The 11,334-nt window shown below is 43.2% G+C and overlaps 1 protein-coding gene across 1 annotated transcript in view; it reads right to left on the reverse strand.

Moving 5' to 3' along the window:
• The window catches only part of TANC1 (tetratricopeptide repeat, ankyrin repeat and coiled-coil containing 1), a gene marked incomplete at its 5' end in the record, with an annotated part of 64,301 nt that extends 53,625 nt beyond the window's left edge, over nt 1–10,676 (reverse strand). The window contains 3 exons of the mRNA XM_015814736.1: nt 480–737; nt 8,969–9,158; nt 10,546–10,676. Coding sequence (XP_015670222.1) covers nt 480–737; nt 8,969–9,158; nt 10,546–10,676 — 579 coding nt within the window. The remainder of the gene's footprint in view (nt 1–479; nt 738–8,968; nt 9,159–10,545) is intronic.
• Between the last annotated feature and the right edge of the window lie 658 nt (nt 10,677–11,334).

Genomic DNA, 11,334 nt, shown 5'->3' on the forward strand with positions numbered 1-11,334 from the left:
GAATTTAAGTTATTTAGCCTTCACAAAGAAATTCATTTCATTTAAAAATAAAGACAGGCAGGAACCACCACCATCACCCTGATTTAAAACTTATAGAAACAAACAGAAGGGAATTCAGCAGGAATGGACTTGACCATATTTTAAAGTACTTTCATATATGACAAATTCTTCTTCTCAAATCAAGGGGATGTGAACCTCTGTTCCCTGACTAGACTCCTATAAAATCGCACAGGGGTGTTTTTGCAAAAACCATTATGGACATCAGAATAGTCTATAAACAGATTTATGATTTATGTTGTACTTTTGAAAGTTCCTATTGTTGAGCTCTGCATCTATCCGCCCATTAGCTGAAGAACAGATCTAAGTTTATGAGAACTGGCTTACGCTAATACAAGAGCAGCATTAAAGGAAAATGTTTTCACTTAAGTAGAACAAAATCTGGAAGGCAGTCAACATTTACTCCTTCAGTTGTTCCTTACCTGCAACAGAATTGGGTCGAGGCATTCCTAATGAGCCACAGTTTTGAATGTAAGTAATGGGGCCATCTCCAGAAGATGCTTCCACTTTTGACAAACTTTCTGAGGATCCTGTTGTCTCCTCTTCTGCAACTGGTGAGCAATTATCTGTCCTTCGGTCAATAATTCCTTGGTGTACATTAGTCCTGAGATTTCCTTCTTTAGTCCATTCTAAACTTGATCCACTCCGATCATCATTTTCAGAGGAACTTGTTACTGTCCCTAAAAACACGACAAGCAAAAATCCATAAAAATACACTCCTGGGTAAGAGTAGTACAGTTTTGGTTACACCCACAGAATCATGGGAAACTCTGAATTGACATAAGGAAAAATGATAGTTATGTGACCCATCTGGCAAGTCTACAAGTTCTTTCATGTCACTTTAAATTACAATCCTTGGGAAAATATAGGATAGTCCCTGTAAATGTTCTTAGTTTTGACTATATATACTGCACGCCTCTTAACATTCAAGAAAATATGCCATGAAAACTACTATCGTTTTATGGCGATGACTAACAAACTCAAGCACTATGAAATATGTAAAAATCTGGAGAAAGCCTTATGGTATGCTTCCATATGACAGAATTATTAAATGTTTTGATTTTTAAAAAATGGTCTTTTGATATATTATGAAACAAAACTCCCTCCTGATTCTCTAATTGAGGGAAGAGGTTTTCCACTCAAGTCTGTAACCCTGAAAAGAAGGCATCTTGCCAAATGTCCCCCCCCTCCCCTCCTTTTGGCCACTAGCCCAGACCTTTCTCTTCTTTAGCTCCCTGGAAAAGATGAAATTCTGCCTTTACTTTTTTTTTTATGTCAGAGGAGGCACAGACAAATTTCAACTAAGGCAATAAAACACCCCAAAAGAGAAGGAAAGCTATCCAAGCCAGTAAAAAGTGTGGGAGGAGGAGGGGAAGGTGGCCTTCCACTCAAAGGAGCTACTGGCCCAGAATAACTTAGCAGGAATGGAAACAGACTGGAAGCCGACTTAAGTGGCATAGAAGAACAACTATTTTCATGGTTGAGCAAAGCCTGCCCTCCCTTCACAAGAAAACCTTACAAAAGGCATACTTATTAAACTGTGTACCGAATGAACATTAATGTTAGTAATATATTTGCACACATAAAACTAAAAAAAAAAAAAAAAGTCCTGGTAGGTTTGGAAAATGAAGTCTGCTTCCCTTATCAAAATAGATGCAGAATAAGTAGATCTATAAGGAACTTGTGTAACATTTCATTATTAGTTTTGTACTCTTTGAATGCTGTGAAGTGACTTGAGGGTCGTATGAATGAAAACACGAGAAATAAACTAAATAAGATAAATGCAAACAGAAGAAACTAGTCCATCGTTTTCATTCCATTTTAAATTTTCTCTTTTTAAAAATCACTACCATCTTTCAATATTTGCCGGGAAGTAGGTATGACAGAAAGATGCACGTTATATATTTTTGTAACAGCACTAAGAATAAATGATATGAACTTATGCACGTTGAGGCAGCTACACTCTTTCAGGATCCTTATTGTCCCAGCTATTTTTCCTTGGCTTTCTTCTACATTTTCCAAAACTTTCATTTTAGCTCCGATCTTCATAGCTTGCTTTGTATTCATTTTACATTCCCAATTTTGAACTAAGCATGCAAACTATTCCTTTCGTATAAAAATTTCTCTGCTTTCACTTCTTAAAAATAAGCAACGTTGTCTTATTTCTTGGGAGACAAGCAGCATTTTACCAGTGTCCATTGTTTGTCTTCACTACCATTCTGAACTCCAGGCTTGACCTTGCCACAGCAACTTCAAAGTAAAACAGCTACATGCTTTGTGTGCTGCCACTTCCCAGGGAAATATGCAGCTTCACAAAAATTGTAAGAAAACCTATGTGCGTTTATTTGTCAAATTTATATAGCTGCCTATTTCACAGAAAGCAACTGTTAAGTGTACCAGTTTGCACATTTACTTCAGATTTTTTTTTCTAATTTCACACATACTAGTGTTGCTTTCCCAGTATAAAAAAAAAACAATTTTCCAAGCAATTGAACCTGGCATGGTAACTTCCAATTAACATAGACATCCTGGTGGGGATGAGGTTTTTTGCTGAGCAATAGAGCGCTAGCAATAGGCACAATATATGCACAATTATTTCCATATTTTAAACCAGAGTTCCCCAACCTTTCAGGCTTTGTGGACCAGCAGGGGAGGATGGTTCCGCACAATGGACTGGCAAGCGCCCACATGTGCATAGCTCCATTTACACAAGCTGCGTGCACATGTGACTGCCACTCACGCAAGTGGGGATGGGCATGCACGCTCACTCGTTCACCCGTTTCCATGGCACAGTAGCAAACTCACAGTTCGCTAGTGAGCTGTGGCCCAAAGGTTGGAGACCTGTTTTAGACTTCTGCTTATAGAGGTACTGTCAACGCTGCTAACATCGGATGTTTTGGCTTTGACAACAGATGGAGATGTAGCCATTTTCTTATTTTCGCTTTTAGAGTTAGATGATGCTGGGGAGGGGGGCGATGTGCATGAGAGTTCAGCTAGACATAATAATACTAGACCTAGCGTGAGAATCAAGGTTGTTGAAATAAGAGATGATAAGAATTGGCGGGCTGGAGGGCAAGCCCGCACTTTAAACTAATTGGGGAATGTGATTTATGGTTGTTAATTGGAGGAGGGAATTGTACTTTGATACTATGTGCTCAATGGGGGGGATTCAGTTTTTGGCTTTGATTATGTTTATGCCGATATTATGCATCTTGAATAAAAATTATTTAAGGTAAACAATGCGTCGAAGGTCTTTGAAGAGTTTCATCTGTTGGAACCATGAAAGGTACATCATTGGTCCCTTTAGGTTAGTATCAACTGGACAATGATTGGCAATATATATCCAAGATTTTGCACACAAGCCTTGACTATACTTAGGTAATACTACTGAACCATTCACTCATCATCCCCACAACTCAGATACTGCAAATCCTCTGCACTCTGCTACAGTAACATGTTTGTCAATACAGATAGTCCTCGACTTACAACAGTTCATTTAGTGAACATTCAAAATTACAACGGCACTGAAAAAAGGGACTTACGACCTTTTCCACACTTACACCATTGCAGCATCCCCATGGCCATGGGATCAAAATTCAGATGCTTGGCAACAGACTCATATTTATGGCGGCTGGAGTGTCCCAGGGTTATGTGATCCCCTTTTGTGACCTTCTGACAAGCAGAGTCAATGGGGAAGCCAGATTCACTTAACAACTATGTTACTAATTTAATAACTGCAGCGACTCATTTAAGAGTTGTGGCAAGAAAAGTTGTAAAATGGGGCAGAACTCACTTAACAATTGTCTTGTTTAGCAAAGGAAATGTTGGGCTCAATTGTAATCGTACGTCAAGGATTACCTGTATATGTAGACGGTAAGGAAAATGACCTTGAGAGAAATATGCAGAAATCACTATCTAGACCAGGGGTAGGCAACCTTGGCTTTTTTATGATACATGGACTTCAACTCCCAGAATTCCTGAGCTTCTGGGAGTTGAAGTCCACGAGTCATAAAAGAGCCAAGGTTGCCTATCCCTGATCTAGACAAAAGTGGTTAAAATATTTTTCAAATCCAGAATAATAACATTTGTGAAGAGCTCAGGCAGACACTTCCCTAATTCATTGGAACAGCAGGAGGAGGAGGAGGAGGAGGAGGAGGAGGGGGAGGAGGAGGAGGAGGAGGAGGAGGAGGAGGAGGAAGTAGTGCAGTGCAATCAGGCTTGCATGATTTTGTTATTACAGGCAATCTCAATAAAAATAGTTTTAGCCTTCTTCTGGAGTTGATTTCCTGGTCTGGTCTACCTAGTAGGCCTCACTATATATCTCTAGTGATAGAAGGGGCATTGTCTTACCTGAACGCCTTTTCTCAGCACGGAGATGGAGGATCCACCCATGGGTAGTAGACTGTCTTCCTGCCCAATCAGATTAAGTCAGCCAAAGTTGCCACGCCCGTCCTGGACCATAGACTCCAGTCTTGACGCGAGCGAAGCCATTGACTGACATAGGACGTACTGGCTCAGAAACTAAACTATCCTAGGTAATAATGCCCCAAAAGAAATAGGGGGGGAAGGTGGATCCTCCATCTCCGTGCTGAGAAAAGGCGTTCAGGTAAGACAACGCCCCTTCTCCAGCACTGGAGATGGAGGATCCACCCATGGGACATACCAAAGCCTACTGTCCCTTAGGGTGGGAAATAGACTGGTCCGGTGTGGCACTTTGATGGAGGACCTGTTGGAGGACCCTCCTACCGAAGGAGGCCTCCGCGGATGCAAATTTATCTATTTTATAGTTCCGGATAAAAGGAGAAGGTGAGGACCAAGTGGCCGCTCTGCAGATGTCCTCTATGGACGCCTGAGTATCCCAGGCCGCAGAGGTAGAAGCACTCCTGGTGGAGTGGGCCGTGACCCCTCTTGGAACCGGCAATGATGCAGCCTGATATGCCCCGGCGATGCACTTCCTGATCCACCTGCCAATGGTGGACGAAGAGACCTTCCGACCCCTTGAAGAAGGGTGGAAAGATACGAACAGGGCCTCCGATTTACGGAGATCCGCTGTTCGTGAGATGTAATAACTGAGCGCCCTGCGGACATCCAAGCTATGCCATTGTCGCTCCTGGGCACACGAAGGGTTCGGACAAAAGTCCGGGAGTACAATGTCCTGGTTCCTATGGAATGTTGAATTTACCTTCGGGATGAAGGTGGGATCGAGTCGGAGGACCACCCTGTCTGGGCGGAAAAAACACAGGTCCTTGCGGACCGAGAGCGCCGCCAGCTCGGAGATACGTCGAGCCGACGTGATTGCCACTAAAAAGGCCACTTTGTGAGTAAGGTATTGAAACTCGCATGATCTCAGGGGTTCGAAAGGCGGCCTCGTGAGGGCCAGAAGTACTCGCGGCAAGTCCCAGGACGGGTACCTATGTACCGTAGGCGGCCTGGTATTTGCCGCACCCCTGAGGAAAGATTTAATCCATGGGTGATGCCCTAACGACTCTACAGAGTCACAGGATAGAACCGTGGACAGAGCAGCTACCTGCCTGCGTAATGTGTTCGGGGCTAGGTCCCGCTCCAGACCCTCCAAGAGATATTCCAAAATATGAGGGACAGTGAGTTGAACAAGTGACAACTGCTTCCTGGAGCACCAAGATTGGAAACTCCGCCATGTGGACTCGTAAATTCGGTTAGTGGAGGGACGACAAGACGCTTGAATTACATTGATCACCCCTGTGGAACAGAGCTGTCCTGACAAGCAAGACCGCTCAAGCGCCAAACGGCTAACTGGAGCCATTGGGGATCCTGATGGAGGATTAAACATGCCACTGAATGTCGGAGCATCAGGGGAAGTCTCCTCCTCCTCGGACATTGGTAACCCCTGGTCAGTGCCCTGGTCGTGGAGGGAAAGGCCCTCTGAGTACGAGGATCCTGATGGTGAGGAAGGTGCTTTATAAGTCTCCTCATCCTGACCTTGTGTAGGGGTGGGATTCACAATCGGAGGTCTAGGCGGAATAGCCCTGGCGTTCAAGGCGCTGTCAACTGCTTGCGCAATCAAGAAGGTCAGGCGCTCCTCCGAAGGCATGGGGACAGACTCCGTAGGTCGGAGGCCTGCAGCTGTAGGGGTGAAAGTTGCCTCTGGGGGGCCGTAATGTGACCGCGGAGCAGGAGGTACGGGGGAATGAGAGAGTTCTCCCGTAGTCCATCCCCTCGGGGAAAAGGCTGGAGGTCCCAAGGGTAGAGTGTATGTTAATCCCTCGGTTTGAGGGAGATCTAGTCTAGCTGCCTTTTGTGCTCTAGAAAACTCCTTTTCAAGGGCCTGATGTCTCCGGCTGGCTTGTTTGTCTGCCCTCTTGGAGGTCAACAAGCATCTGGACGGGAACCAAAATCTACGTCCGTACAGTCTTGGGAGGTCTGACCCACGAGCGGCAGACATTAAGGTGGGTAGAGGAGGCGCAGCGGCTTCTGAAGAAGAATTGGTAGCCTCCATTCTCCGATAGCACAGGGGCTCGAGTGGGACCCCCTGGTATCTAGAGAGTACACCTCTGGGTGAGGACACACACACTGTGGGTACGTATGGGACCCAGGTACTTTTAGGAACCCACTGAATAATATTATTGGTCGGAAAAGGACAGGCACACTATCAGTATGTCTGGAATCCGGCCTAATTTGAGGAGGAAAAGGACAGATGCTCTGATGGAACACCTGGAATCCTCGTGACCAAATGTCAAATAACAGTCACGAAAAGAGTGACTTTGTTCCTTAAGGCAAGCAAGCAGACTAGGAGACACGAGGGCCTGAGGAGGAATTTTGTAGGGCTGTACAGGATCCCTATCACAAGCTAAATCTAACTGCTGATAATGTGGGGTGAGATTCCAGTCAGAGGAGGACCTCAAAATGGCGGCCGGACCTCAAATGGCGGCCTATTGAATACTGGGCGTTGTGTGCAATGCCAAGCTCCCCCCTTTTCCACTTAAGTGACTGTTTCTTTTAAACCTGAGAGTAAAATATAGTCTGGGAAAGCCCTTTAATTCTTCCGAAACTGATAGTTCTCCGGCTAATTTGCTCGATGCGCGGTTCAAAATGGCGGCCACGCGTTATGGTAATGAGCCCTGAACGAGCTGCAAGGCTTCCCCGGCTATCTCCCTCCTCGCGCGGTCCAAAATGGCATCCGCGCGCGGTGGAATCAACCCTTCACGGCGAGCTGCAATGCCTGAGGGAAGCAGTTCCGAAGGACAAGGAAACCCCTGCTGGCGCGCCTAATATGCAAATGGGGGACGAACGGCCGTTCGTCAGTCCCTTGAGCCAGCAGGACTCCCTTGCCGTTCGCGCCCTTTCTCCGGCCTTTTGTCGGCGATCAGCGAGAGGGCTACCTTCCAAACTGTTTCTCGAGCGGCAAAGCAGTCCCGAGGATCTAAGGTGTGCGCGCGCTCGCCTCCCTTGCCGATTCGAAAGGCCCCGGTCACAAACGGCCTGCAACGAGGCCCGCTTGCAGCAGGACAAACTTTTTACACTCCGTCCGTCACCGGGCCGCAGCCGCGAGCTCCGGTGAGAACGGATCCAAATAGAGGTTGGGGGAGGAGAGGGGCGAGAAGGATCCCCTTCTCGGGAAAGGAGAGGGGTGAGAAGGATCCCCTTCTATCTGGTAATACTGGGAGGGAGGAAAAAGAGAAGGAGCCTTTCTCCCAATTGAAGGCTTGGAAAATTTTTCTAACAGTTCCCCAAATTTCTCGAAATTAAGCTAAAACAGCCAAAGAAGGTGGAGGATTCACCAGTAGCCAAGACTATACCTGCCTAAGAGCCAGAGTTACACGTCCGTCCATGGGCAAGATTAAGTCAAGACTGGGGTCTATGGTCCAGGACGGGCGTGGCAACTTTGGCTGACTTAATCTGATTGGGCAGGAAGACAGTCTACTACCCATGGGTGGATCCTCCATCTCCAGTGCTGGAGAATGAGAATCTTTCCATAAAGCCCTTCTTGCTTTTGTTATTAAGGACCAAAGTAAGAAATAGTACAATATCAAAAACATAAGAGCCAGTCTGGTCTAGCGGTCAAAGCACCAGGCTAGAAAGCAAGAGACCGTGAGTTCAAATCCCGCCTTTGCCATGAATGCCAACTGAGTGACCTTGGGCCAGTCATTCCCAGCCCAACCCTCCTCACAGGGTTGTTGTTGTGGGGAAAATAGGAGGAGGAGGTTGGGTTGGATATATTTACCACCTTGAATTACTTGTGAAAATAATAAAGGTGGGATATAAATGAAATGAATGAATGAATGAATGAAAACATATCTAGTGTTTTAGCTAAGTGGTCAACTTGCTTCAAATATATGATGCTACTGGTAGTGTAATAAGCATCTTAAAGGAATGAGGGTGAGGGAAACGTCTTTAAAACTACCACCGGATTGATCAGAATTGTCCTTGAATTCCAGATGAGATTCAGGGACAAAGTCAACTTTGAAGATACTTTAACAAGATCATAGAGGCCCTGAAATCTGAAGAAGGGACTTTGAAATTCGTAAGTCAAGTTATTAACTACCACATCATAGCAACATTATCTTTCTTTCTATAGCAAAACTGCCATCTTCCCCACCCAACATATACCTTTGAAAATCACAACCTTGTAATAAATGAAGTCAGGTTTCCTTCTAGCCCAATAAGGGTTGTAAGTAAATAGAACATAATTAAAGATCTAAAAAAAAATAGTCAAAAGAATCCCAGAGAATGACATAGTTTTGAATGAAAGATCACTTTACTTTTTTTTTAAAAAAGAAATTGGAGCCAAGCACTATCAGGAATTAAGATAAGAAAGCTTCAAGCTTCAGCTCCGTTTTCTTTGCGGCAGATAGCCTTTACAGACACACAAAAAAAGCAAGCTGCAAAAGAGACAGCCAGAAGCCACTGCATTAGTAGGAATTAAACTGCTTACCTATAATTCCACTGTCCTTGCTTTCCAATGTGGAGCTTGGGCTGCTAATGGTCCCACAGGGACTACTTTTGTTGGCCGCTGTTTTGTCAGCACAGCTATTCAGAGTAGAGCAGGGACTATCGGTGCTAGGAGACGTAGTGCTGCTCGTTAGTGTAGAACAGGGACTGACTCCTTGACTAGCTACTGTGCACTATAAAATGAATGAAACAAGGAATTAACAAACATAGCACAGATCAATACACAAAGAGAACAGTTCATATTCAGCAGGGGGAGGAAAAAAAACTGCACAGACATACAAAGTTCCCTCGGATGTTTCTCAGAATGATCTGTTGAATCCTTTTTAAGAGAGTTAGTACAGCCATGACCACATAAGAAGTTGAATCAACTTATGGACCTTTGACACTCTAGGCCAGAACTGTAAAGGATTTTCTGAAATATTGGTGGAAAACCATCTTGCTAAACGCCAACAATACAAAACCTGGCTATTGGGTTTTCAGGATGAAGGGAAAATGCAGATTATATTCCATTAGCTTTTTTTTAAAAAACCCAGAAGGTTATAGAAGATCTTATTTAAAACCATTTGGTCATAACTGATTATAGGTTTAGAACGAAGCAAATTAATAAACCACATATTCTTTATTTAGTTAGACAGAGGTCCCATCCTTTAAATATTTTGTAGAGGATTTTCCTATATCATGCTAAACAATAAATCTGTCTAATTGAAAAAACATTTAATTCAATATACACAGAGTTCATATGCAAAGTAACTATGCATGTTGCACTGTGAAGAAAAAAAATCATCATCTCCAGTTGCATCATGACCCAGAACTGATTTCCAAATGTCAAACAAAAATTGTATACAGTTATTTTTTCTGCCAGGAGAGAATTTCATTTAGCTTTTCACAGATCCAGCAAGTCAAGTATCCTACATACCCTTTTTCATTGTGGCCTTAGACAAGAGAGGGGTAAGATTTTTAAAAATATTTTCTAGGGCAAGTAGTTTGAATCATCTGAATTAAAAATAATTACTCAATAGTATTCTAATAATTCTATGTGGGGTATCTTGAAGTAGTGTTTCTGTAGAAAAAGCAAAGAAAAATACCAATAAATGTATCACTTGTTTATTACAGGCTACAACTGAGCCCAAAGTTTCTGTTGCTAAATGAGACATTTGTTAAGTGAGTTTTGCCCCGTTTTACGACTTTTCTTGCCACCGTTGTTAAGTGAATCACTACAGTTGTTAAGTTAATAAGACTGCTGTTAAGTGAACCTGGCTTCCCCATTGACTTTGCTTGTCAGAAGGTCGCAAAAGGGGATCACATGTCCCTGGGACACTGCAGCCATCATAAATATGAGTCACCTGCCAAGTGTCTGAATTTTGATCCCGTGACCCTGGGGATGCTGCAACGGTCGTAAAGTGTGGAAAACGGTCATAAGTCACTGTTATAACTTTGAACGGTCACTAAATGAACTGTGTTAAGTTCGAGGACTTCCTGTAGTTATTTGTTTGACACATTTACATGTTTGGGTGAAATATTTTGAAAGCAAGAAATACGTAGCATCTTCCATTCGCATACCATAGTTTCATGTTTTTCTTCTGCGGAGATGTGGGCAGAAGCTGGAAGCCCTTCTCCCAGTAAAAACCCAAGTCTTGTCATTAGTTCCTGAGCTGCTGGTGAACAGCTTGATTCCTTCTCTGACTTTGCTTCTGTTCAAAAAGAGGTAAATTCAAGGGAACGAAAAAGATTAATTAAAGTTTATATTCACTTCAAATGAGTGTGGCTTCCAGCATAAAGGCAAATAATGAAGTTTAAACAAGTTATTATCAACTATTTTTATTTTGTCATATTTAACAAAACTCCATTAAAAAAACACCTTTATTTTCCTTTTATTAAATGGAACTCCCCATATAAAGGGAGAGCCTAGCACACCTTTAACTTCTGAAACTGAAGAATTAAATTAGGTGTAAATACTAGCTCTGCAATCTACAACTAAATTATTTCGGTTTTGCATCCAACCTGAGTTTTTAGAATATAAAGAATGCCTTTCTCTTTCACCCATAAGTAGAATCTGAAGATGCTATTTTTTCCATGGATGAAAACACAAAAATGCACAGATTATGTTTGTAAAAGTTATGTGGTCATACATGAGTCTCTTTTATGTACATGTGTGCCTATGTGGATGTACAGTATGTGTCTACACACCTATACCTATATTCTTATGGAAATTAATAGCAACTTCTTAAAATGATTTAGACTGGGAGATGACCAAAAGAGGTCAATGTGATTTTCCCAGGCTCTTCTCTGCTAACAGAAGAGCCTGGAAAAATCTTCTCATCTTTCTCATCTTTCGTACTATCTTCTCCT

This window comes from Protobothrops mucrosquamatus, unplaced genomic scaffold (genome assembly GCF_001527695.2).
Source record: "Protobothrops mucrosquamatus isolate PMUCROS unplaced genomic scaffold, P.Mucros_1.0 scaffold279, whole genome shotgun sequence".
Classification (NCBI taxonomy): domain Eukaryota; kingdom Metazoa; phylum Chordata; class Lepidosauria; order Squamata; family Viperidae; genus Protobothrops; species Protobothrops mucrosquamatus.